General features: G+C 53.5%; 2 protein-coding genes across 2 annotated transcripts in view; one reads left to right on the forward strand and one right to left on the reverse strand.

The window, feature by feature from the left end:
- Nucleotides 1-8,759, forward strand: part of MROH2A (maestro heat like repeat family member 2A) — a 50,562-nt gene extending 41,803 nt beyond the window's left edge. Inside the window, exons 33-43 of the mRNA XM_031452446.2 lie at nt 1,450-1,609; nt 1,681-1,874; nt 2,233-2,370; nt 2,968-3,082; nt 4,174-4,320; nt 4,422-4,604; nt 5,125-5,280; nt 6,894-7,025; nt 7,665-7,767; nt 7,995-8,060; nt 8,539-8,759. Of these exons, the coding sequence (XP_031308306.2) occupies nt 1,450-1,609; nt 1,681-1,874; nt 2,233-2,370; nt 2,968-3,082; nt 4,174-4,320; nt 4,422-4,604; nt 5,125-5,280; nt 6,894-7,025; nt 7,665-7,767; nt 7,995-8,060; nt 8,539-8,660 (1,516 nt within the window). The 3' untranslated portion in view covers nt 8,661-8,759. The remainder of the gene's footprint in view (nt 1-1,449; nt 1,610-1,680; nt 1,875-2,232; nt 2,371-2,967; nt 3,083-4,173; nt 4,321-4,421; nt 4,605-5,124; nt 5,281-6,893; nt 7,026-7,664; nt 7,768-7,994; nt 8,061-8,538) is intronic.
- A 3,196-nt stretch (nt 8,760-11,955) lies between these two features.
- HJURP (Holliday junction recognition protein) lies at nt 11,956-24,364 on the reverse strand. Its single transcript, XM_010999031.3, has 9 exons — nt 24,201-24,364; nt 23,933-23,999; nt 21,500-21,555; nt 20,323-20,416; nt 18,414-18,478; nt 17,145-17,237; nt 15,889-15,967; nt 13,370-14,958; nt 11,956-12,163 (listed from the first exon to the last, which is right to left on the reverse strand). The coding sequence occupies exons 1-9, from the start codon at nt 24,294-24,296 to the stop codon at nt 12,122-12,124; spliced, it is 2,181 nt and encodes a 726-aa protein (XP_010997333.3). The 5' UTR covers nt 24,297-24,364; the 3' UTR covers nt 11,956-12,121.
- Nucleotides 24,365-26,950: the final 2,586 nt, after the last annotated feature.

The raw sequence follows: 26,950 nt of genomic DNA on the forward strand, positions 1-26,950 counted from the left end.
CAGTCCTGGTGTCTCTGTCACAGTGTCGCACAGGCAGCTGGCAGGATCTCACCAGTTTGGGGAATGAGTATGTTGGTATGGTACTGGAATTCACTGGGGAGGGCCTAGAAAGAGCTGGGCAGGTGTTCCCAGATCAGTGGAGACCGAGGAGCAAAGGGCAGCCTAGAGACTTGGTGGAGGGAGATGTGGCAGATGCCATGGAAGATGCTATGACCAGAGAAAAGAGAGTTTGGAGCAAAGTCATCAGATCTAGAAACTCCCAGGCTGCCCTGTGTGAGATGCAGGCCTGGCTCCACCCTTGAGCTGTTTCTTGGAATGACAGCCCTGCCCTGGGTCCAGGTGGGAAGGTGGTACAGGTGGCTTGATTTAATGAGGGTTAGCCCCTCTTGGAGCAGTGCTGGGGTGGGGCCTCTGGCTGGCGTTTTTGGTGACCATGTTATGCTGGCTTTCACTGTATTGGTTAGCTATTGCTGAGTAACAAATTGCCACCAACTTGGAATAACAGCCATTTATCACCTCCCAGATCCTGTGGTCAGGAGCCTGGGCTTGGCTGAGCTGGGTCGTTTGCTCAGGGTCTCACAGTGCATCGAGGCATCGGTGGGCTGTCTTTCTTTCTGGAGCCCAGGTCTTCCTTCACTCTCATGTGGTTATCTCTTGAGTCATAGGCCTGAGGTCCCCGCCTTCTTGTTTCCTTATACTCCCAGGGCTTCTTTCGGAGAAGCTGTTGCTAGTGAGTGTGCTATGCCCACCCTCCTTTCAATTCTTGCCACCAGGCTCCCTGCCACACCCCCCACCCAAAAGTCACTTCCCTGCACTTGAGTATTTGGTTTTGTGGATTCAAACAGGCAGTTTGATCCTGTTGTATTTGTGGTATTTGTGCTTCAGAGCCCACCAGCCCCCACCTGCTTGTACCTGTTACATCACTGTCCTGGGGCCCTTCCCTTCTTGGCAGGGCTGTGGGCTTGGACTTGGGGATCAGGCTGTAGTCTGGCAGGTCACCTGACCTCCACAGGCCTCCTCTCCTCTTCTGTGGAATTGGAGACGGAGGCTCCTTCCACACTGACATGTTGGGATGAGTAAAGTGATGCAGCATTAGCAAGCTGCCTAGTGCCCACCCGACATGGCCGGGCACTTGGAAGCTGTGACAGGACACATACTTAAAGTCATCACACAGTAGGTCCGGTGGGGTCTCCTGGGGTCCCCCAGCAGCAGAGCTGGGGCTTCCGAGCGGGGCCGTGGTGTTCCCAGCAGTACCGTGAGCAGAGCACATGGCTGGACGTGGAGCTGGGACCCAGCTTCTAGTTGCTCAGGCTTTGGTGGCTCACTCCACCTCCCTGAGACCCAGAGTCCAGCCCGTACCCAGGGGGCTGCCCTAGAATCCACAGGGGCTCTGACCCACCAGGACTCATGGCCCCAAACCCACAGTCCTTGTCCCCTGTCTTTGGCTAGCCACCTGACGGAGGTGTGGCTGGCTGTGGTGGAGAATGTGCCCCTTGCCCGGGAGATGCTCCGCGGGCTGATGGGCCGGCTGCAGTTGAAGTTCACGCCCAGGGCCAACGCCACCTCCAAGGCCGACATCTGGCGCCTGGCCGCAGTGGACCCTCTGATGGTGAGTCACAGGGCAGGCCCTCCTTGGGGGCTCAGTTTGAACCCCGACACCTCTGGCCCTTCTATCTGCAGATCCTGTGCACCATCTACCTTCTCATTGAGAAGATGGACAAGGGCGACATGCTCCCGGGGCTCTTCCCGGACCTCGTCTACACCCTCCTGCTCCAGCTCAGCAGCAGCCAGGAGCCAGAGCCCGTGTCGCCCGTCTTGAAAACATGGAGAGTCGTCCACACGGGGACTCTCCCTGAGGAGATCAACCTGCAAAGGTACTCTCGAGGGTAGGTGGGCGTGGGGTGCAGAGCAGCAGGCCTGGGCTGGATGCGGCCTCATAGAAATCACTGGACTCCAAGTGTTACCTCCACCGGGAAGCCCTCATCAACCCCTCCTGGTGGGGAGGCGTTCTTGGAAGCTAATCTTACTCACAGCCCTCCCACCTATGAGTCTAGCACGGTATGGTTTTCAGAGTTTGAAGACTCACCCTCTCCCACGATGGCTCTTGGCCCCTTGAGTGAGGCCCCTCTGGTGTTGGGCACCCCTTCCCAGGCCTGGGTGTGGAGCTTGCCCCTCGGAGGCGTGATGGGTGCTCCTGGCAGGGCAGCCACGCCATGATGTGGCTTCTTCCAGGATCACGATCAAATCCATGCAGCTTTTGTTCAGGAGACTCAACACTGAGCCGCTGCTTCACAGCCTGGAAGAGCAGGGCATGTGGGTGCTCCTGGAGAGCAGCGAGACGTTCCTGCAGGGAGTGAGCCTGCTGGCCAGGTGGGCACCCAGCTCCACGGGGCAGGGCGGTGGGGGCTTGCAGAGACATCTCCTTGCTGCAAGGTCTGGGTCGTGGCTGAACCCCTCACTAGGGGGGATGGCTATGTTGTCCTGTGTCCCAGACTCTGGGTGGCAGCAGGGTGCAGGCAGAGAGCATCTTTTCTTCCAGCCCTTCCTGCTCCAAGGCAAAAAAGTGAGGTCCAAGGCAGGTGGGGTGTGCTCGAGGTCACACAGGGCTTCTGAGCTGGGCGGGGACTGGGAATTACTTCCTGGATCCTGAGCTCTTATGGGTGGCCCTCATTCTGGTCCCTTTTATTAAAAGGAGATGGAGGGGGGAGGGTATAGCTCAGTGGTAGAGCGCGTGCTTAGCATGCAAGAGGTCCTGGGTTCAATCCCCAGCACCTCCATTAAAAAAAAAACAAAACTTAATCCCCCTCCCCAAATAAATAAAAGATACCTTTTAAAAAAAGGAAGTGGAAAGTCAGTACTGCAGTGACCCCTGACCTCTTAGGATACCTGACCCAGGGCGCCCTGCCCCAGAGCAGCTGTGCCCTCAGGAGCTGAGAAGCCCCCTCCCCGCGGTGCTGTCCTCTGCAGGCTGTGCGTGTGGATCGCGGAGGGCTGCGGGCAGAGGCTGTCGGAGCTGGTGGTCAAGGGCATGGAGTCGAAAACCCTGAGCTGGCGCATCAGCAGCACGGCGGTCTGCGCGGAGGTGAGGCCGCGGCGTGGGCGTGGAGGGGCAGGGCGGAGGGCGACCCCCGGGGTCTCCTGGGGACTCTTCTCAGGGGCAGACTCCCTGGTTCTGAGGGGCATTTGAGTCTGGTGGAGGGACAGGTGAACATCCCTCAATGTGTGTTCATTCACTCATTCGCTCCTTCGTTCATTCATCACATGAGTAATTTGGGGCAGGCACTACGGGATGCGGCCTGGGCCCTGATGCATAGCAGATGATGGATGTGTGCCGTGGTGAGTGCGGCAACACCAGGGAGCCAGAGGCGGGCTTCCCTTTGGAAGGCGAGCCAGGCTTTGCCAGGCAGGAAGGGGTGGGGGTGATAGCCGCTGGGGCCCAGCTACCCTTCCATGCATTTGGGGCACTTATGGGTCCTGGAGGAACTGGCCAGAAAACTCTTAGGAGAAATTCTGTTGGCTGCCTGATGCCCAGTGTGCCGTAGGGACCAACCACTGACCGAACGCAGGGGACAGCAAACTTGCTCTATAAGGGGCTGAGGATTTTCAGTTTTGGAGGAACCAATTAGGTCTTTAGTTTTCTTAAGGTTTATAAAACACACGTGCACACACGCATGCCGAGGGCTCCCCGTCGACTTGAGGTCCTGGCATTTTGCGTGCCGGCCGGTAGTGACCCTCTGAGTCCCAGATGAGTGGAATCCATGCTTCTTGTGCATTCCTGTTCAGACACGGTGGGCAGGGCGGTTGCCCACGGTAGCTGCTCCCATCGTGTTAACTGAAGAAATAAATGACGAATGAGTGTGTTCATAGAGGTCACCCTAGCGAGCGTTTCTGACGTCTTTCCTTATCAAATCCTCACAGCAACCCCATGAGGCAGGCCCTGGTATTGCCGTCCCTTTACAGATGAGGAAACTGAGGCTCAGAGGGGTTGAGTGGCTTGCCAGGGTCCCACAGCTGGCCGGCGGAGTAGCCAAGAGTTGGTCCCGGGAGCTGGGGCTCAGAATCCTCTCCTCGTCACAGAGACCACGCTGTGCAGGGACTATCATCACACGTCCCATTTTGTGGCTGAGAACTGGGCCTCTCTTGGGGATAATTGTGGAAAGTTCTCCTTTCCAGTTCATGAGCTACCCGATCCTGTACCAGGAGAAGCTGCTGAAGCCGGCGGTGCTGATACTGGAGAAGGGTGTGGACCAGGAGGATGAGGCCCTGCGGGTGCTCTCCCTTCGTGCCCTCGGCAACATGGCCCTTGGCGCCCCCAAGAAGGTCCTGCGCCCAACCCTGAACCCAGGACCCAGGGGTGCAGGATCGTGTGTCCTCGTCAACCGTGGGGCTGACAGCTCCCCGTGCTCTGACCCCCCCACCAGGTGAGGCAGTACCGGAAGCTCCTACTGAAGAAGTGCCTCTACTCCCTGAGGGGCCCCGTGAGCACCAGCGTGACCTCCGAGGGCATGGAGGCCCTGGCCAAGGTCTTGGCTGAACTGCGGGAAGGGGACATGGGGCCGGCCTTTGACGCCATCTCCGAGCGGTGCAGAACCTTCTTTGACAGTGTGAGTCCTCACTGGAGACTAGCTCAGCCCTGGCCCTCGTGGGGTCCTGCAAATGTCTGTGGACGCATGGGCGCTTCTAATCCCCTAAAGAAGAGGTGTGTTCTGGCGCGAACTGGGCTGCAGGTCTGACTTGCTGCCGATGTATCTGCCAGTTGTTTGATCTTGCGATCTTGTAAGAAATGAAAAATCTTGTTCTAGGACCCATGGGACCCTCCTCCCCTGCTTTTACTTCCTGGCAGCCGCGCTCTTCGGGCACCTGTGACGTGTGGGGTGGGGATGCTGCCGGGCGGGCAGATGCAGTCAGATCCAGCACAGCCCTCGTCTAGGGAAGAGGAGGTCACCCATACCAGAGTAATGCCCTGTCCCGAGTGCCCTGCAGGAGAGGCTCCATTCTGATGGAATGACCCAGAAGGCTTCGCAGGGGCCAAGCCATTTAAAAGGGTCCACGGAGAATGGCTGGGGTTTTGTTGGGCTTCTTGCTTCCCGAATTTCAGAACTTGTTTGTACATCTCGGCCACAGGAGAGCGAGCTGCTGCGTTTAAAAGCCTTCATCCTCTTCGGGAAGCTGGCAAAGGTGGTCAGGATTTCCAAGAAGCATTTCTTCAAGGAAGAAGTAAAGAAAGCCTGGGTCCCCCTCATGCTGCATTGCCAGGACCCCAGCTCTGAAGCAGCCCAGGTAAGACACAGCTGGGCTTTGTGTCCGAAGTCTGGGGCCTGCTGTCCCCAAAGGGAGCACATGCTTGGGGTCCAATGGCTCAGCTAGCGGGGCTCCTCCTACCGCACTCAGCCTCCCCGCCAGCCCAGAGCCCACAGTCTGCTGATTCCTCGCGCCAGTTTGGGGAAGGGACCATTCAAGACGCCCACAAACTGGCTTATTGAGGAGTCTCGGCTCTGTCGGGGGAACACGGCAGAGTTTCCTTCTTCTGCAGGCACCTTCACCAATCGCCCTTTCTTCTATCAGATCCTGTAAGTTGCCATCACTTTGGGGAATTACGACTCAGTCATGTTTAAAACACACCTTAAATCTCTCCTTACCGGCTCCCAGTGGGGCGGGCTTGTGCTGGGGCTGCCAGCAAAAGTGGAGGGGGCCTGGCTCTCTGAACATGATTCTCCCCCTCTCCCAGGCTCCTCTGTTGCTTTGGGGTGGGAGGAGGGGGAGACCCCCACCCCTCGTTTAACTGCTGCCTCCTCAGCTAACACTGGCTGGCTGGGGACACATACGTATGGAACGCCCCGCCCCACATACCACCCAGGACCCTGATCTCTGTCTTCTCTCCTCCCTCTAGCCTGGGGAGAGCGGCTGGGGAGATGGCTGAGATTAGGGGAGGTTCTGCCACCACCCAGTAAGCCATGGGGATACAGCCGGCCTCCAACGAGGGGTTCTCAGCAGGGCACTTTCAACTAGTGCCTTGGCCCCCATTCTGGGGTCACAAGTCCCTTCAGTTCTGTTGCTGAGGGCTGCAGGTTTCCATGTGGGGCATGGGTCCAGGTAGCATCCTCAAGCTGACACACTCCGGACTCAGGGTGGCCCCCACCCCACCTCCCTGCCCCGGCTCTACCTCGGGGACACTGGTGACCCAGGGCACGAAGTGTCACGTCTCAGAGACTCCACTCCTCACTAATCCACACTGCCTTCTGTCAGCAGCTCACACTCCTTTCCCATTTCATGAGCAGCTGACTTGCAGGGCAGGGCTTCAGGGAAGGGAGTGACCAGAAGGGTGACCGAGAGACTTTGATGAAGGAACCACAAAGAGCAGAGACCAACACTGGAAGGCGCTCACCCGAGGGGTCACTGCTGCCACTCCTGCTCCTGGATGAATAGATACCCCAACCTCTCTCCCTGCTCTCAATCAGTATCGCCCCGTGGCCTAACCCCACTGGAGGCCAGAGGCGGGGGCCTGGATGCTGCGCACCCAGGGACAGGGAGAGCTGGGCGGGGGGGATAGGGGGACGAGAAAGCCCATCCCATTCTGATCCTGAGGCTCCGGAGGGGCAGGTCCCCGGCAGGGCTGCTGAGGGCGCCAGGGTGCTGGCTAAAGGGGTGAGGGGGCTGCACCTGTCCCCAAGGGGCTTTTCAGTAAATGCACATGCAGATGTTATATATGCTGGCAGGGCTCGGGTCCTAGGCCCCCTGCCCGGGCCTGCCAGCCCGCCCTTCTTTGGCTTCCTGAGGCTTTTCGGGGGCTGCCCTCCAGCTTATCTGTGAAATGCCAGCCCTGCGAGCCCCGCCCCTTGTGGGGAGCCCCTGGGTCTGCCTGACGCCTCTCCTGCTGTCCTGTGTCTTTCCAGGCCTGTGTGGTTACCATGTTCCAGTGTGTGCACTTCTGGGGCTGGAAGGCCCTGGAGAGCTCCTTGGACAAAAGTGATGCCTTTGCAGCCAAGGAGATGACCGTTTTCCAGATAACCCTGTGCTCCGTCCTGGTGAGGAAGCTGAGGGGGGATGGGCCCGTGGGAGGTGGCCCCCACCAGTGGCTTGGGGCTTGGGATTTTGCTGCCACAGTCTTCATCTTGTGACCCTGCGTTCACCTTCTAGACATGAGGTGTCGAGACCAGCTCTGTCCACTAGAAACAGAATGCAAGCCACATACTCATTTTGAAATTTTCTAGTAGCCATGCCGAGAAAAGTGAAACCAAATTTAATGGTAGATTTTATTTAACCCAGTATATCTAAATCGTTATCATTTCAACGTGCAGCCAGCATAAAATTATTAACACAATAGTTTATGTTTCTTGGGCACTGTCGCCCGTATCCAGGGAGCACTTTACGCTTAATTCAGATTAGCTACATTTCAGGTGCTCAGGGCCCTCATGTGGCCAGTGGCTACCGTACTGGGCAGCGCAGGGTGTGGGCAAATGTAATCTCTCTGGGCCAGACAAGAATAACAGGGGGCTGAAGTCCTTAAGCTGTCCGGTTACTAATTTGCTGTGTGACTCTGGGATGCGCACTTGCCCTCTCTGGGCAGACCCTCCAGCATCTGACGGATGTGAACGCCCTTTGTGAGCGGTCAGTCTCCAGGACCTCACCCTTCACGGCTCTGAGTGACACTTGTTTTTTTGCAGACGCAGAAAAAGCCTGCAGTTCTCTACAGCTTCTTGCTAGAAACAATGACCTATGTTAAAAGTAACTTGTCAAGGATCAGAATCGCTGCATGTAACCTGGCAGGTGAGCGGGCAGCTGTCTCCTGATGCAGGTGGGATATTGAAGGCCACTGGGTCGAACCCAGGTCTGGGTAGGGGGCAGGTGTTGGGGCCCCAGGCTCAGGGGGAAGCTTCCTCTGTGTGTCCTATCGCACTGTGGTCCTCAACTAGGCGTCTTCAACCCTGAACAGGTACCCTCATCTCTCGCTGCCTAACATTCGTGTGATGAGTATTTCCTGGCTATCATTTCAGGAATCATTATGAAGCAGATGCCTGCACATTACCTGAAAAAGCTGGACTTTCCAGCGTTACGGAGTTGTAAGTAGTGGAGGCTCAATTATGAGTCAAAAATGAGTCCACTGAGTTTATTTGGGAGCTGAGTGAAACTGCCCGAGGGAGAGTCAGCTGACGCTGGCTGTATTTGGGGGCCAGGGCACAGGTGGATGAACCTGCCCCCAGTGCTTTCTGCCCCTCCCCATCACACTCATTGACGAAATGCCTTGCCCTGGTCCCCACGACTGATCCACACAACAGCTGGGCTCTGTGGGTGATCTTTCTGCCCCTGTTGGAGAAGTAACGGAAGCCCCCAGAGTTGGAAGGTGTGTGAGAAGACACCTGCCGTCTTCTGAATCCAAATACAGGGGATTGAAGTCCGCAGCCCCTGTGAGCCCCCTGCCCTGCAAGCCCCTCGCCCACAGTTGGCTTCCAGGACCTTCTATCAGCTCACGCTGCCCAGGGATGGTGGAGGGCGCGGGCCTGACCTCAAGGGTCCCAATTCTCCTGTTCACGTTCACAGCTCTGCAGGAGCTACAGCTGGACTCAGATCCTGGGGTCTGGAGGGCAGCCCTGGAGACGCTCAAAATCTTGGATACCTGTAGTCAGCACCAGTGTTTGACTTCCCCAGAAAGAATTTCCTAGGTGGACTGAATGCAAAATGTAACTCCCCAGAGTTTCAAACCCCACCACCGCAGCGTGAACCATTTTGAATTTAGTTTGTAAGAAAAGCATTGTTCTCAAATAACCAGTGCCCCTTTCCCTCCTTCCATTGAAATAAACCTCCCTTGCTATTTGGAGAGTGGATTCCTGACTACAAAGTGACAGTCTCCCAGAGCCAAGACAGTGGGGCAAAGGCGAACTTCGGTCCTAACAGGGGTGCTTCATTCTTGTGTCCTCTGCGTGTGTGTATGTCAGGCAGCCAGCCCCTCAGCCCAGAGGATCTGGACCCCACTTTGTGTCTTCACCTGTGTTTCAGTCCCAGCCACGCAGACAGTGTGTTCACTGCCAGGCACTCTGCCAGAGTAGCCAGGCGAGCCCAGCTGCTGTCAGGCTTCTAGGGACCTCGCTCTTAAAGGGAAAGGAGGCTTCTGCCAGCCACTGTGATACACACACACACTAGGGTGAGGGAGGGCGGCTGCAGGTGGGGGCAGTGCTGGTGAAGTGCAGGGGGTCTCCACAGCCTGGAGATAATCCGGGGGGAGGGGGCCGGTGTCTCAGGGTGGAAGTGACACCACTCCAAGTCTACCCTCACCCTTTCCACATCAGGGCCAGGCTGGGGAGGGACCCAGCGAGGTCTGGAGCAGAACCCAGCTGAGGGTCAAAAAGGAAAAATTATCTCCAAGTCCAAGAAACCGGGGCAGAGGGGAGGAGAGCAGGGAAATTCTTCCTATACTCAGGCCATCAGCAAGACAGTCTCTGGTTGTCCCCAGAGCAGGTGAAGGTGGGATTTCCGAACCATTCCCACTGCAGCTGCCCAAGGCGGTCACCACCCTGGGCCCCATGGCGGGAGGGCTGCTGCGCGGTCGGTCTAGGAAAAAAACCCACACCAGTTTCCCAGAGGAGCGGTCTCACACTGGAGTAGGCAGTGAAGTTATTTCCTGCCGAGGGATTGCGGCTGGAAGACTCGGATACCACTGATACAGTGGGAAAGGGATGTGCCCTTCAGTACAGGTACTGGGGGAGCCGAGCAAGTGTGCAGTCAGGTCTCGAGTCGAGTCCCTTCATGCCGTGCAGAACATTTCCAGATGGTTTATAGACCCAAACCCAGAAGGCAAAAATGTAAGACAATATATTTTTGATCCTGAGAGTAGGGTCGGTTTTTTAAAAAAAATTATTATTTATTTATTTTGGAGGGGGTGGTAATTAGGTTTATTTATTTTTCTAGTCAAAGTAATGGGGATTGAACCCAGGACCTCATGCATGTTAAGCAAATGTGGTTTTTCTTTTAAAAGCAATAGAAGCAGTAAAAATAAAGGATTAACTTTTCTGTGTTAAAATATAACTGCTGTACAATAAACTGTCATAAAGCTAAACAAGTCACAGGTGGAAGAAGTTCCTTGCAATTGATATAAAACTAAATTGGATCATATAACTGGATTGACCTACAGAATACAACCAAATCAGCAATACAGCAAATTAAAAAGCAGTGTCATGAGAGGACCCTCGAAAAGCCAGTCCCCCCAGGAAGGCAGGCAGACGGCAGTGCTGTGCATTTCAGGCACCCATCACGGTGGCGCTGGCTGGTGGCAGCAACGTACAGAAATGGGAACTTTTATGTTGCTGGATAGAGTGCAAACGGGATTAGCCATTTGGGAGAGCAATTCGGCAAAAATTACGGGAGTTGAAGACGCACCTCTCTGTGACCAATCACCTCTGGGTGGAGCTGCAGGTAGACCTGTATATGGATGGCTGGACACGTTCTTAGCAGCAAACATCCAGGACAATGGGCACCAGCCACCTAAGGAACTCTTAAGTCAGAGACACACCTGTGCATCAGCTCCCGTCAGATGCAGACGCCTCTCAGTGAAGCAGAGTTATAGGGTACATTTAGCACTAAATTATTCCTGTAGACTGTTCTGTATGAGGTCCTTTGTTGGCAGATCCTACACATTGGCTCAGAACCATGCCCAGTCCCTTCTGCCTCACCTTCCTCCACTAGACGATAGAGCAGCAAGAACTGTTTTCCAGCCTCTCTGGCAGCCAGGCTCGTCCTGGCCAATGAGACCCAGCAAGCTGGCTAGGTGTGGAGGGGGAGGCCAGGCACAAGCAGTTTAGGACAAGGATGACAGTTTTCCTGAAGAAGGAGGGTTTGTTCTCAGGAAGCCACTGGCATGAGGGAAAGGTCAAAAACTGCAGGGGCCACCCAGCCTGGTCTGAGCCAGAGGTCCCCTGCCGGCCTGCGTGGAGGGAAAACAGGCCTCCTATGAGGTGTGAGGCTCCTGGCCAGGCTCTCAGCTACAGGCAGTGCAGGCCCTCCCGTTCACAGGGCTCTGGACTGGGCGTGCCTCCCGATTCACACATGGAAGCTCTAACCCCGTGTGATGGTAGCCGAGATGGCACCTTTGGGAGGTAACTGGGTGTAGATGAGTTCATGAGGGTGGGGCCCCATCACAGGATCAGTGCCCTGACAGAGGCACTGGGGCGTGACGTGGTGAGAAGGCGGCCATCTGTAGGGCCGGGAGAGCGTCCTCCCAGAGCCCGCCACGCAGGCTCCCTGGTCGCAGGCTTCCGGCCTCCAGAAACAAACTTCTGTTGCTTAAGTACCCAGGGTTTAGTTTTTGTTAGGGCAGCCAGAGCTGACTAAAACACACAGTGCAGGAGGGAAGGGTGCCTCAGCCCAGGGAGTGGTCGCCTTGGGGGAGGGGGGCGGGAAAGAAAGGAACATAATTTAATCTTGTCTCTAACATTTCACTTATAAAATCCATAATGCACAGCAATATATTAACAACCGTTTACTCAGGATGGCTGGCACATGAGATTTGTCACCGTGTTCCAAATATCTGAAATACTCTGTTAAAAAAGTCACCATGATATCCTATTATAAATAGCTTAATAAAAGTCATCATCCATCATGGATGCCAAGGGGCTGCGGGGGTGCTTTGGGACCATCACAGGCTGTTTAAATGCAATGTTTTCATCTAAAGACATTAAGATGTTAGGAATCATGTTTTATAGGTGAGTTTTATGATGATTCAATCTGCTACCTCCTAATGTGGGAGATACCAAGTCCCATGGGTGTGAACTTAACAGACGAAACAGCTGTGTCTTCCTTCCAGGATCATTGTGTCCAGGGCTTAACCTTAGAGAATCCTCTGGACATCTCTAAATTTACCAACAACAACAACAAAAACATGGGGAAAATAGGCCTATAAAGGATAATGTTAAAAACGTTAATTGAGCAACTTTATTCAAATAATTTCTATACTAAGAACTCAGAGTCATCTCAATGGAACCAATTTCATTGAAATTTGCTTTGAAGGGCAGGTAAGTGAAGCAAGTTCTCATATATTCCTTAGAATTAAAAAAAAATACACAAAGCACAAAGGGAAAGAGGGAAATATTCTAAAATAACTTGGCTATAGATTTCCAGCTTTGAGTCAAAATCATTTTTCTCTTCCATTCTGAAAGATGTGTTGTTCTTTCCTCTAGAAGAAAAAAAAGAGAAAATGATTTCAGTACAACTCTGCTAAGATTCCCAGTGCCAGCCTCCAAAAGCTTACATGTTGCATTTACTCCACTGAGTAGATATACATTTTTGAGAGTCGTTATAGAAAATGCTACCACGCTTAAGAAATGCCCTAAGGAGTGTAAAAAGGAAAGTCACGGTAACCTCTCAAGCAGGCACTGCAGCCTGCTGGTCAAGACCGTGGGCTTTCAAATCCCGGCCCAGGCACGCGCTGCCGGTGTGCGTGCAAGAGTTAAGACTTAAGCTACATTTCCTTATTTATAAGAAGAGCTTGCACCTGCCTACTGCACAGAACCCCTCTAATCAAAGGGTTCGTGTGGGGATTAAGTAAGGAAGGTGTAAAAAAGGCTCAAGGTGGCCTGGGGCACAGCAAGCGCTCAGATGTCAGCCGTTAAAATTCCTCGTGTGGTCACAGCTCATGAAGATTTGGTCCCTTTCCTCAAGAAATTAATGATGTAAATAGAGAAAGAAGAAAAAATACAGAAGATAGTTAAGTGTGTTTATGCCGTAGTTTCAGAAGCTGGCCAAACCAAACTCAGTCAAATCCCATCAGCAGGTGGATGAGTGACGCGGACTCGGAATAGTGTCGTCCGAATGCCGGCTGGCGACGCTGAAGTGCGTGCTGGGAAGCCTGGCACTCCCGTGAGAAACCTGAACTCGCGGAGACTCGTCCCTCCCACCTGTCCACCCTCAGCTTGTCTCTGGAGGAAATAAATGGTGCACGCTCGTTAAAGCTTCGGCTTCAGGGATGTGCACAGGCTAACTTGTGGCCGGGTGGGTGGGCACGGGGGCTTCAGGCCCAGCGGGAGTGTGTGGCCCGGCCCCTTACATGCGTGAGATGCGGCCCTGGGGGCTCTTCCTGGACCGCCTCCTGCTCTGCCCACATCAGGGAATCCAGCAGTGAACAGAGTCGTCATTTCCAGGTCAGCCTTCCCTCACAACACCTGCTTTCTGAGTGTGAGATGAAGGGGCTGGAAATGACAGTTTGCCCAGGATGGACAGTGCCTTAAGGGCAGCTTTTTAGAAAAATCCCCTAAATGCAGTCTGTTGGAAAATGTGTGAAAAATGCCGACTTTAAAGGAAAAGAATCTGGGAGAAAGTCTGGAAGATTTAACACGTAAGGATCCTGCTATAAAATACCCACATCTGACAGACAGAAACGCACCTTCTTCTCTTCCCAGTTGGGCTGCAAAGGGCCAACCTCTTCCCAGGGGCTCAGGGTGGGCCTGCCCGCAGGGGAGAAACCCCGAGGTCCGGCCCATTGTCTGCAAACCTGAGGGTCTGACAGTCGGCGTCGTTTTGTGGGGAACCGATGGTCCCCACTGGCATCGAGGGCAAAGGCTGCAGAGGGAGGGGCCCTGACAGTGCTTGAGCTCAGGGGACTTTTTATGCTCCACGGGTGTGATGGTGACAACTTTGGGGGACCATGGAAGCCAGCGTCTGAACTTAATTTTCCAAAGAAGTCTTCTTTTTGACACCGAAGTCTCACACTTGCTTTCTCTGGAGATGCTCCGGTACACGAAGGCGCCTGCATCCGCTGAGGCGATTTTTGGCAATACTTCTGATGGAGCTTGTCAAATTTTTCTTTAATAACATCGTAACGACCTTTTGTAGAGCCTGGAGGTTGTACCCTTGGTACTGAAATGGCTCTGCTGAGTGATCCTGACTCTCTCAATCTTCCCAGATCATTTCCTTGACAAACGCGGCCAGAGGTCTGCTCCGAGCGGCCTGGGCTGAGTGCGGGGTCGGTCTTCGAAAGGGAGGGGAAGGAGCCCCTCTCTGGCAGGCAGCGACCAGCTCTGACAGAGCTTTTGCCCAGGTTTTCAAAAGCCTCACTTAGCCTCTTAGCTTTTGCTCTGAGGAGAGGGCTACCTGGCCTGGGGGCTTCTAAGCCCCGGTGGCCACCGGTGCTCCCTGGACCCCCTGTGTACGCACCCACAGCTGAGGAGCCAGTGGGGTAGGTCAGACACAGCTGCTTCCTGGGACTCAAGCAGTATTCCCGGTGAAGCCTGTCAAATCTGATCTCAATCTCCCTGTGCCGATTCCCCCCCTCGCCCCACAGAACGCTGGGCCTGGAAGCTATCTTCACAGGAGAGATTAACCACTTCAATGTCATAAATCTGTTTTCCTGATCAAGATGATGCACTGCATTGGAGTCTAAGTAAGTCAGTGAAGAACGCTTCTGGGGTGTTCTCCAAAGCTCCTTCCAACTTGGGGCGAACGCCTGGCTTTGGGGTCTGTTTACTTCTAGGAAAGCCTCTCCGGATTTCAAACCTGTCTTATGGCCAGAAACATCGAGTAAGTTCTTGCAGTCTCTTAACACTGCCACGTCCTTCCCGGGCCCGGAGCAGGGTGGATGTCTCTCCTGGGGGCTCCTCCGGGCGTGGCCGCCTCCTCGGCAGCCCGTCTGGTTCGCCCTGCTCTTGCACCTGTATCTCCGTCTCGAGTTCCAGTTCCGGCCGATGAACGTCTTGGTGGTGATGACGCAGGAAGGCCTGGCGCCCAGCAGCCGGCTCATGGAGTGCAGCATGCCCGCGTACAGGTCGCTGAGCGTTGCGTTGCAGATGTCGTCGGCCTCAAAGCACTGGCTACTTGAGAAGCTGCTGGCGCCAGTCCCGTGTGAGGGGGGGCTGTCACTTGTCGGCACCACAGCCAGGTCGGCTGGGCACAGGGGTGAAGCATCGCCCTCTCTGGGAGATGAAATTGGCTGAAATGGGCCAGCAGAGCTCTTTTCAGAGATGTCACCACAGCGTCCTGGAGAAACACACACAAGGCAAAGCCATGTTACCATTTAAAACCTCCCAGGCGCAGAGATCAGGAGACTGAAGGCTGGATTGTGACCATCATGGTTTTCTCCCCAAGCAATGCCAAGAACAGAAGCAAAAGGAAGTCTCACAAATACTTGGGAGTAGACGCAGAGGTTTCTTTCTATCAGACCTAAATTTCAACTCTCCACCAGCTTTCCCAGGAGTTTTCCTCTCCCTCGTGACGGTTTAGAAGTTGGTTTCCTTTTCAAAGACTGACTAGAAACCAGAAAATCACGGCTCTGTCCGCCTACAGGGCTGGGGGGAAGGGACAGGACTCCTGAATATAGCAATTCGTTCGCTCTCACGTTTGCATCCTGATAAATGTTTTATACGTTAAGAAGATAAAACTAAACCAACAAAGACAGGGATCACTCTAAAATTGAATACGGACAGAACAGATGCCCCTGGCTGTACATCAAGCCAACAACCACGGAAGAAGCGAACAGAATCCGAGTAACTCTGAACGGGCTCCCCCTGTGGGACATCGTCTGAGGATAAACGTGCTGCGTGGGGATCCCGAACCTTCCTGAGCACACTGGCGAGCAGGTGGGACAGGTGCGGTGACTCTGACATCACCTCGTGCTGCACAACCACCCAAATGAGCGTCACCACCGGGGGAGGGAGTGGGTGACTCTGTAATCAGAGTCGGGGTCGAGGCACTACCCATGGAGACAGGTCAGGGGACATAGAAGCCAGAGTGGAAGGGGCTCCTCTAGGCTAAATGTGGGATGGCCTGGGCATCGTCAGTCTGAAAACTGACAATGGATTCTACCATGTGAATCAAAAAAATAAAAGTCCGTAAGTTCTTATTGATCCTAGAAAAGCCGGGCTCCACCAAAAGTGAAAGGTCCGAGCAGTGTTTTTACGTCACACTCACGGCGGGCAGGCCTGGCGGGCGAGGCCAGCGAAGGGCCCAGGGTCACAGGCGAGTCCTTTCCCTCTCCGGAACCGGCGCACTGAAATCAAAGCAAAGGACCTTAACAAAGGAACTGTCAGGTGTCGACTGGGGTGCACGACGTGGTCCCTCCCAATGCCAAGCCTGCAGGAACCGCTCTCCCAACAGCAGATGGCGCATCTGAGCGCAGCTGCAGCAGTGACACGTGTGACCGTGATGAGAGTGGCCGGCTGGGCTTCCAGCAGTGGTGGGAAGAGCCTGGTAAAATCCAGGAGCTTCTGCCCACGTGGCCTCTAGGGCCTCCCCCACCACCACGGCCACATGTTGGCTGGGAACTCTCTCAGGAGGTCTGGTGGCTTTTCTTCCTCCACCGTTTCCTCCAACAGCCAGAACCCTGGGGGCCAGGTGGCTGGTGGGATGCAACAACAGCCCCAAGACAATAGAGCCCTTCCCAGCCCTGGTCTCCTCCCGCGACTGATGGGCAACCAAGAGGACACGCTGGCTGCTCCCGGACACAGGTCAAAGGCATTTCCAGCACATCCGCTAATTCAGATAAAGGCTTCTCACTGTCAGCAGCACAATAAGATGTACACATTCTTGCTACGCTGGCTGCCTTTGAGATAATTTATTATTCCACGACACATACTTCCTACTTGCTTGGTATTAAAATGTCTTTTGGTCTATGCACTGATACCGGCAGAACTTGGAAAACTACAGAGCTGGCATCCACACGTGAACCTCCTTCTCCAGCTTTTCGCTCTCCTTCCGGCAAAGCTCCGGGAAACCAGCTGCAGTGGAACCTGGGGGAGGGGCTGGTGAGGCTGCCCACCTCCCAGAGGGCTCCCCGCACCCACCATCGCCCCTTACCCTGGCATCATGGCCGAAGCAGGCGGAACAGGCACCTTGCTGCCGATGCCAGCCCCTGCTGGCTTAGCAGGGAGGGAGGGCGGGTGGTGGGAGCTACGGCTTCCCTAATCCTGCAGCCCAAGGGCACAGGCTCTACCAGATTTCAGGAGCTGCCCTGGAACACAGCGGACAGCTGATCACATTGCCCTGGGGGACCGTTCACCAATGAAGAGCAGGGGCTGGGGAGCCAGTGAACAAAATGGTTTGGAAACAACCGCTCAGATGCTCTTTACAGGCTCCCAGCAAGTGAACGAGACATGCTCACACAGAACTCCACACGTCTCTAGCCCGCGGTCCGCCTCTGTGAGGCTGCGCTCGGGGAGACAGCGTACCCCTGAACGCCCTTCGTCCTGCAGCAGGGCATCCACTTGCGTCAAGTACTTCTTCCTTAACTCGTTTTTCAAAGGGCTCCACGGCACTGCAGGCTGAAACCAAAGAGAAGTCCGTCAGGGTGCGCCCGCGCCCTCGGGTACGGCTGGGCCCCTGAACTCTGCAACACCTGGCAAGCTCATTCGTGAACAGGTCTTAAGTGAAGTTCCTCAAAGTCGGTCCTTCGCCTCCTGCTGTTAGCAGGACAAAGGGGTCCAGCCCCTCTGAAAAGCCACCTGATCCAGGAATCTGACTTTAGGGACTTTATGCAGTAGTGGAAATCCAGAAGAAAATGAAAGGACAAGAGACAAAACATACAAGTGTGGAGAGGTTTGTGACAACACTATTAGGCCGGGGGAAAAAAAATGAAGCAATCAATACCCCTGGGTGAGTTCAGAACTCACTTACCAGAACTGACCCCAGTCGGTGTGTGTATAAGGAGAGAAGTTTGGCGCTCAACCCAGGGTGCAGAACGGCGGCCTCTGCTACCCCACTGAAACAGGGGGTCTCAGCCTCCACTGTGCACCTGGGTGGGGCCGAGTCAGGGCCTGGGGCTGCAGGCGGTGGGGAAGGGCCAACACTGGTTCTTGGCCATCCGGACCGCCTGGCCCCTTCACTGCCATCCCTACACAGCACCCCTTCCTCCCCAGGGCCACTACCTAGTGCTAGGCAGACACTGCAAGTCACACACGAGTCTGCAGGCTAACCTCTGGACAAAGAGAGCGACTTTAGAGGAAAACCACACACCAGTGATTCTAGCGCCTGACACAAGGGTCAGGTCAGACGCTCCCGTGGGTTCCGTCCCGTGTGTTCCTGTCCATCCTGAGAGCTGATCTGGAAACACTCCCTGGGGCCCCTTCCCCTGTGACATTGTCTCTACAGGGGAAGATTGACTTAGAACAACTTTCAACATTGCGAGGCCAGTCAAGGCCAATGGCGCACTGGGAACTGCAGCCAGGATCGTTCTGTTTGCGGAAGGAAAACCACCCAACATTCACGTAAGTTCAGTAAATCAGGCTGGAACCGGGGCAGTAAGTGTCAGAGGCCAAGGGCTAGACTGAGAAGGAGCGACTTGCTGCCTGAGGGGACCTGAGCGGAGGGGACAGAGACTTGAGGGGCGGTGCTAGCAAAGCGTGAGCCTCAGAAGGGGACTTGGAGGAAGACGCAGGTGACGAGGACATGTACTTGCCGAGCCCCAGCTCTGTCCCTTCATTACGAAAGGCAGGTCTTACCGTTAAGTTCCCAGCGATCACATCCTCCTGGTATAAAGTTGTATCCACATCACTGCTTTTTGAATCTAAAAGCCAAAAAGGAAATTTCCATCAGAATTTAAGCAAGCTTGCATTTTTCTCTCAAGGACAGCTTTTGCATCACTCGGGTGTGTTCTGTAGTTAACACTCTCATCGCTTCAAGCGTGCCCCTTTCATAAAGGCGCTGCCATCGCAGGTGGCTAGTGGTTACCACATTGGACCGTTCAGCTCAAGGATAACCATTTCTAATTATTTTAAGCAGTCCGGGAAATTCATGGACCTAAGGATTTATGGAGTTAAAATCTGGATTAATAACAGTAAACAAATAACACCCATGGGTAAACATCTTCATTAAGGTTTTCTAGTTCTGGACGGAAAGATCACTGGTTTCCCTTTTAGGATGCAACCCATATTACTGACTGCCTGGTGCAGGCAAGGGCCCAGGCAGAGCGGACAAAGGCTGCCGAAAGGCCAGTCTCACCAGACAGGGGTTGCAGAACAAGGGCGAGGTCTGTAATGACACAGCGGTTTAGCTGCTGCAAGGGGAGGAGCCAGAGGCGCAGGGCTTAAGTAAGAGCAGGGGCTGCTCCAGTCTAGGGATCAGGGGCTTCCTGGAGGCAGTGAAGACAGTGGGCAGGTCAGGCATGGTCTGAATTCTGCTCTTTCCCTAAGAGCAATGGGGGCCACTGCAGTGCTTCAAACAGAGAAGCCGTGTAACCAGATTCCACGTTCAAAGGTGTCGGTGGGTGGAGCCCAGGAGCTGGCACTGTGGGGGTGCAGGGGGTGCTCAGGGCAGAGGAACAGGAGAGGTGCTGGTGGGAAAAGGCACAGGACAGCGACATCTTGGATACAAGGAAGAGGGAGGGGCTGAGACAAAGAGGACATTGAGTTCTGCTCATTCCTCAGGGAAGACGGTGGTGGGCTGCGTGCTGAGGACAAGTCTGCTGGGTTGGCTTTTTGAGTTTAGATATGCAGTCTAGACAAAGTGTGCAAGGAGAGAAGCCGCTGGACAATCAACACACGCAGATGGGGTCTGGGCTGGGGATTCCACCAGAGTGAGGGCCAGAGGTTGAGCAAAAATGCACAGCTCTCAGGAGAGGGCATCTTTGAAGATGGGGGGCGGGCTGATGGAGGGGCCAAGAGGGAAGGAGGAAACCCCGGGAGGTCCGGAAGGCACAGGGCTGTGAAGCCACAGCCAAACTTTCCAGAAGCTTCAAATGCTACTGAGAGGGTAAGAGGATAAAAATCAAAGAATGCCAACGGGATTCAGCAAGCGGGTCACCGGGAGCCTCACTAACAGCTGTGCTTTTGAGACGGAGCCTGAAGCCAGAAGGGGACCGGCTGAGGAGCGCGTGGAGGCGGTAAAATGGGCAACTTGTACAGATGAGGTTGTGCAGGGAAGCCGACCAGCGGGTGGGAGGGAGCTGGCAAGGGGCACCAGGCGGGAGAGCGCTGATCCCATTCCCTGTGTGCAAGGTGGAATCTGATGGGATGTGTCTGGGTGGAGGGAGAGGATGGGGACAGGAAGGAAGGTGATGGGCGGATTCTGAGAACAGGCTGGGACAGTCTGGGTGGCACGCAGGCTGAGGACAGGACGGGAGGAGGCCCTACAGTAACAAGGCAGCAGGAGACAGGATGCCTGCAGGGCACAAGGACTCTGAAGGAGCTGGCGGCTCACAGCATCACCGCACAGGGGCAGATCTAGGTCTTAGCATGACTCTGAGCTAGACAGCTCCCTAGAAGAGCTTAGAAGGAAGGAACGGGGCACTTTCAAAGGTTTTAGATTCTAAAATACTCCTTGGAAAAAGTCATAATGAGGAATCCAGGCTTGAGATGTTGACAGACACGCGTGTCCCTCCCAACCTGGCTTCCCAGCAGTGGGGACACTCACCCTCAACTTGTGTGCAGGACCAAGGATGCTCGAGACCTCCGGCTGTGACCTGCACAGGCTGATCTTTCCTGCTGCTTGTCTCCTCAGGGGAGCCCTCGAAGTGGGGAAGGAGAGAAGACAGGCTCGTTTCAGTTGTTACACATTTCAAAGCTGCTTTCAAGTAACGCACCTACACTCCTTCCTTCAGGACATGCGAGAACAGGAAGTTTCCCCTAGGCTTCTCTTCTAGAACGTTCCGGTATAAAAGGCCTCAAAACTCCCAGCAGGGAGTCAAGTTTCCCCTTGGAAAAGGAACAGAGCTTTCTTCCTCTGGTCATGCCAAGGGCTGCGGCCTCAAAAACCCCTTGGATGGTGAGTGAGAGAGCAGAGAAAGTGAGAAACAAGGGCACGAGGGAACAGGCCCGACCTGGCCCTCATAGGGGGCTGAGCTCAGAGCCAAAATGAAATAGGACAGAACTGTCACCAGATCAGCAGGTGGAATCCGGAAGTTCAGGAGGCCCCTGGGGGACTTTTCAAGACCTTTGTCTTAACAATGGGTTTATCTCCAAGTCATAAGGCCTATAATTTCTTCGAAAGCTTTAGCAAGTGGCAGGACAAGACTCCCCGCGTCTCACAGGCCAACTGTCCAGGCTCCTCCCGTGAACAGAGGTCTCACAGCTGCAGTGTCCGCGGATAAACTCGGGAAAAACACACCTGGTTTGAAAGGCGATGAACAGCACACGGCACCCTCCCCCTAATCTCCTCCTCGCCTCTTCAGCAGAGAAAAAGAAGCATTTTTCTTTCTCAGAAGGACCTGGGTTGGCCCTTCCTGTAAGGACAGAACAAAGCCTGCTGGCAGCTGTGACAAACGAGGGGCCAGGAGAGGTCCATCTGGCCGACCCCGCCTTGCACGAGGGGTCCAGGTGTCAGAGCCCGCAGCCCACGGCAGGGGCAACAGGGGCACGGAAGGGGCACAAGCATCGCGAGCTCCTCCTTGCACTTGACAAGCAGCAGGAGAAATGCAGCTCAGTAAGTCCTTCGCACACAAGAAAATAGGGCCATTATGGTGACAAAACCATGGAACAGCCCGCAGCGGCCTCCAGAAGCCCCGGGTGCCTTTACAGCCTGTCCTGCCTCTATTCACATCAACCTTCCTCCACAGCAAGGCCTGGGGGCAATAGCATTTGACACGAAATACCTGCATTTGTCCTGTGCTTCTTTCTTTTAACAGTCTTCCACCCCAAATTCGCAATCCTTAAGAAAAGAAAAAACAGACCACTTAAGAAATCATGGACACTGAGTTTCTGTTCAACCTGCGTTCAGAGAAAACCCAAGTGACAGGCGAAAGAAAGATCTGATACAACCAGGACAGAACCAAGCCAGATTTCTGATACTCTGTTGTTTCTCATCTTTGTGAGATTGAAGGTGTTTTAAAAAATCAAGACTAGACAAAAATTTGTCATTAACGGAAGTCTCTCGTTGAATCCAGCATTAAGCCCCGAATGAAACAGAAACAAGGAACATACATACACCAAGCACGTCCTCAACATAGTATATGACTGAGGGCAACCTCTGCCCCATGTACAGAATAACTGCTTTCTCAGGGCAATCCACACGCTACAGAGCGGGCCCTAGACACAGGGGTAAACACTGAGCGTTGGAGTCCTGCCATTTACTAGCCAGCAGAATCCGGGAAAGATACTCAGTCTCTCCCTAAACCTCCATTGGCTCCCATGTAAATTCAAATGAATAAGGAGGGATCAGTGGTTGCCGGGCTTGAGATGGCTGTTAATGATGACAACAGTAGCAAGAACGTACACGACGCTTACAATGTTCCAGGCTCCGTCTAAACCCTGTCCAAGTACCCCTCACTTCCCATTCACAACTCACTTACATGCAACTCGTATGCTACTCCTAACAGCCTATGGGATAGGCATCCACAAGTTCACTGTGCAGATGGAGACAGAGGCAAAGAGAAGGTCAAACAGCCCAGGCTGCTTGCCCACGTGCTGCAGCCAGGCTGTGAACCGCGGGGAGTGACCCTGCTTCTGACCGCTGTGCCGCGTGGCCTTTCCAGAACTGAGGCGCCGGGAGTCAAAGCAAGGCTTTGCCACTTGGGCTAAATGACCCAGGATAAGGTCCTTAACCTCTCTCCACTGTGTCCTCTCCTATGAAACAATAATGATTCTAACAGAGCCTACCTCACAGAGTTGTTAAAAATCAAGGACCTGAAACTCTTGGAAGCATAGGCACATACTGAGCTGTCGACACACGTGAATGACTGTCACTGGCCTTTACTATTGTTACTCTATTATTATTACTTTTACCATTGCTGTCTTCATCATCAGTGTGGTAGTTAGTTCCAACCTACCCGATATAGTGCTGTCTTAAAGTGGGAATTCAGCCTGCAAGGGTGGTCGGCTAGCATTTAATCAGAAAGGCCACTCCCTGAGTACCTCTCCAGGCTACGGGTCTGGGGAGCTGTGCTCTCATCAGTTAGGAGTTTGTTAGAACCCAGACCCACTGAATCTGCACCCAGTACTGCTGTCAGAGGCCCCAGGAATCTGCTTCAACAAGCTCCCCAGGAGGTCTTCTACCTGACAAAGTGTCGGCTGCTCTCAAGGTATTCAGATGCTTCACCTACGGTTCTCATCAAACTGGAGTCAGAAATGTTTTTACTGGTGAAATAAGCGGTGTTCAAGGTACATGGATTGACCTAAATATTCCAGACACTGCCCATCCTCACATGAACAGTCCACGAGAACAGTGAAGCCTGCTGACAACACTCTTCTACACTCTCCTGCATCCTGCCCTCAGGTTAGATCTGTCACCACCTGACAGGCCAGAGTAACAGAAACCCACCGCTGGAATACCTTAGCTTCTGCCTGCATAAACCTTTCACCCAGGATATGGCTGGGTCAGCTAAAAAAGCAGAGTTAGGACTTCATTTAATTACCAATTGTTTTGTGCCTGTCTGTCCAGTCCACAGCGGAACTGGGTCTGAGATGCACTTTCATTAGTAGATAACAATGCGTCGATAATAAGGCTGAACGGCAGGAAATGACCTCACCCAGAGCAAACTTTCTCTAGCTATTTACCAAAGAGAATCCAGGGGGTTTTTAAGTCAGTTTGCAACATCGACCACTAAACAGAATGGCTTCTTCTGCCTAGATTCAGGTCAAATTCCAAAGTACTCAAAACCTCAAGTCAAGCAAGTCAAATAAGAGTCAATACGAATGTTGACCAGTGTCAGGCACTGTTTCAAGAGCTTCATCTCATGTAACTGTCACAATATCCATGCCAAGTAGGTACTATTGTCATCATCTTTCCATTTCACAGATGAAGAAACTGAGACACAGTCTGGCTAAAGCACCTGGCCCAAGCTGACATGGCTGTTAAATTGCCAGGCAGGGGCAGTTTTAACCAGGATGCATCTGTGTGTCTTCAGAATTCTGTTTTAATAAGTAATTTAACTGATTTATTGGTTCAAGGGAACTAGTAATGTTTTAGTACCTACTAGGTGAATGAGGTTTATTTTCAAAAGAGCAGGGACAGCATTTCAAACTTCAGTAAGACACTATTGTAGTCACTGTTAACCGTAAATATTCAGAAAGGGGGGCTGCCTCCGTACCCTGGGGCGTCTCGTAGGTCAGCGTGGACATCTGCACCACTGGGGCGTCCTCGAAGGGCTGGTTGTACTGCGGGAGAGGAAGGGGCATCCCGTCAGATCGGAAAGCCGCGAAGAATCCTTGACCCGGGCTGAGAAGGCGCCAGAGCGAGGCTAAAAACCTGGGGCTCCCAAACCCGCTTTCTGCCCAGCAGCTCCCAACCCTGTCTCCTCCCCCTCTCCGTCCCGCGCCCCCTGCTCCCCGCCAGCAGGCCGGTGGGGGGGGCCGCACCTTCTCCATCAGCTGCTGCATGCGCCTCTGGAAGCGGCGGCGGCTGTCCTTGAGCTTCTGCAGCAGCGCATCCTCCCCTAGGACCTCGCTCTTCATGGTGCGCGGAGACCCAGGCCCCTACTCCCGCGGGAAGCCGGACAGGGGACCTTTCCCGGCGCCGCGGTTCAAATAGCAACTCCCGCCCTTCCGGCCCGCCCCTCGGGTTTCCCATTGGCTGTCGCGGAAAGGCAGGGCGCTGATTGGGCCTTTCAAACATGTTTGCGCATCTTTCTCCAGGCCAATCCGTGCCCAAGTTTCTGGCCCCGCCCCGCCTGGGGCTCGCGCGCTGGACCGAAAGGAGTGTCTGGGTCGCCGCTGGGCGCGGGCACGTTGACGGTGAGTTCTTCCACTGCGGCGGCTCCCCTGCCTGTCAATCAACAGTGCCACATGAATATGATTTCCCCTGTTGTCCGCAGGAGACATCCGGTGACCTTCGCCGGGATTCGCCGCCGATGGGGGCCGGCTTCCTCACCCCGCCCGCCAGTCCGCCTCTGGTCCTTGCACGATTAGAGGAGCGGAGGGCCAAGGAAGACACCTCGGGATCACGAATACAAAAGGAGGCAGCAAAAGCGAACATGCATTTAGAAAGGAGACATACCATCAACGTCACAGAATCCAGGAAAATATAATTACAGTATTTTTATTAACCTCCTGGCACACTTTTTCGTACATAATTTTTATTGCATTCTCGGCTCCAATTATATTAATTTTGTAATATTTTCTCAAGAGAATGGATAATTCTGAGTCATCGCGTAGCCATATTTATATGCTTGTCTGATGTGATTAGCAGAATAATGTGCAAAAAATAAGGGTATAACTTTGGGCACGATTAGGACCCTTAGATGGGGCTCTCCACCTCCTCTCAGCCTGCACCCCAATTCTATCATGCGATCCATCAGAAATTAGGGGAGCAGGGGGGCGTGAGAATATAGGGCTCATGTAGGAAATATATTGCGATGAACACTGAGATGTGCCCCTAAACTTACCCTCTTCAAGATGCCCAAGCTTGGGGGAGGGTTTCAACCGACGCCTTCTGTCCGCCTCTTCAAGGATTGCCTCAGTTGTAGGGAGCCCCTCATCCAGGTCCTGCAGCCCCAGGGCGGCCCAAATCCAATGATAGATCAGGTGGGAACCTGAAGGCTGGACCATCTCAGCCAATGGAGGACAATCTGATGGGCATCCTAGCTCCTGAGCTCTCCAGGAAATCGGCAGAGGCAACTTGCCCAGTCTCGATTCTTTCCCTCCCTTCCACAGCCCCTAATTTGAAGGGCGCTCCCTATTGAGCACCCTGCACAGTAACTCCGTCTCGCATCTGCTCCCTGAAGAATCCTACCTGTTACAAGGTTCTGAATCTGCACATCCCATTTGTAGCTTTCCCAATTTTCCCAAATAGGCTCAAGTTTTCTGTCTCCTCCTCCCTTCGGAGGCTCATAAATTTAACATGCTGTTCCTTTGACTCAGTGCTTCCACATAAGTTAGCTTCAAACGTTTAACTCATCACATTTAGAAACCTGAGATGTCCAAATCGGCCTCTTCTAGAGGTGGGTCCCCACTCCTAGGAAACTACTCCTAGATTTCAGAGCTTCCCTCCTTCCCTTCGCTGACCATCCAAGGATCTGCTTCTCCCCCAGGGGCTCATAGGCAGCTTCAGGGAAATGATTTCTTAATCTCAAGTTCATGTGTTTAATGGAATTCTCCCACACATGCCCCTTTTGGCCATGCTCCTCTCAACCAGCTAAATAAAGCCCATGCATTGGCCTGCTGGTCTCCCCAACCTCTCTGACCGGCTTTTCCCATCCCATGGTCCAAAGCAGTGGTCCAGCTAAGGAGGAAGGAGCCCTGCACAATGCTCCTAATTTGACACCATTCCTAGAAACACCACCCCCACCCCACCTTAGTAACCTAAACCTGTGGCCTCAGGAACCAGACCTGCTTCACAAACTGCCCCACCACTGCTCACCGCAGTGTAACAGGGAAGGATCGCAAGTCAGCTCCTCCCTTGGCAGCAGAATTGGCTGGGTGCCACACCTCGGAGTCTCCCGGTGTTTTGGAAGCTGGCAGAGATGAGGGGATGCTCAGCTCTGCTGCAGCATCTCTACCTCTGGCTGTACCTGCACAGCGCCCTCTGCCAGCCTGACTAGAATTTTCACCCCTTGAAGTGCTGTTAGAATTACATTTATGTACATAGGAAATAATTCTCACTGGAGTAATTCTATGTCAGTTCTCATAAAATGTGCCTGAATTTTATAAAATTTTATATAGTAAATGGGGATTTATTCTGCAAAGGGTTTTCTTGTACATAATTTTTTTCTTTTCTTCTTTTTTTGTGGAGATACGGGAAACCGTGCACATAATTTTATGTTGGAAAGGTGTGGAAATGTCACCTCCTGGGACATTTCTGTGGTTGGAGAAGAACAGCTTTTGGCTGGTCCCGGCGTTAACATAGAAGCGGCTATGTAACAATGAAAATGTCGCTCCCAGATGAATGATCAACCGCAAGCATCAAGCCCCATCCATTAGGCTGCCAAGAAAAGGGTTTACTCTCCTCTGTTGTTCCAAGGCTGATGGAAGCAAAGAGGCTGTAAATAGCCAACGACAAATTGACTTTCCAAAAGGTGTCAGTCAAAGCTCACAAAATGTGTTTATTCTTTGATTTAATGAGTCTACTTTTCAAACTCTATCTTAATTAAGGTTGTTGGCAAGGATTTAGC

The sequence above is a fragment of the Camelus dromedarius genome, chromosome 4, assembly GCF_036321535.1.
Source record: "Camelus dromedarius isolate mCamDro1 chromosome 4, mCamDro1.pat, whole genome shotgun sequence".
NCBI lineage: Eukaryota > Metazoa > Chordata > Mammalia > Artiodactyla > Camelidae > Camelus > Camelus dromedarius.

Excerpts from the sequence above, each read along its gene's own strand:
- HJURP (XM_010999031.3), bottom strand. The coding sequence starts at position 24,296 with ATGAAGAGCGAGGTCCTAGGGGAGGATGCGCTGCTGCAGAAGCTCAAG. Across the intron at positions 17,238-18,413 it reads TGATCGCTGGGAACTTAACG|CCTGCAGTGCCGTGGAGCCC; the intron begins GTAAGACCTGCC and ends CTTTGGTTTCAG. Across the intron at positions 14,959-15,888 it reads GCCCGCCAGGCCTGCCCGCC|GACGCTGTGGTGACATCTCT; the intron begins GTGAGTGTGACG and ends GTGTTTCTCCAG.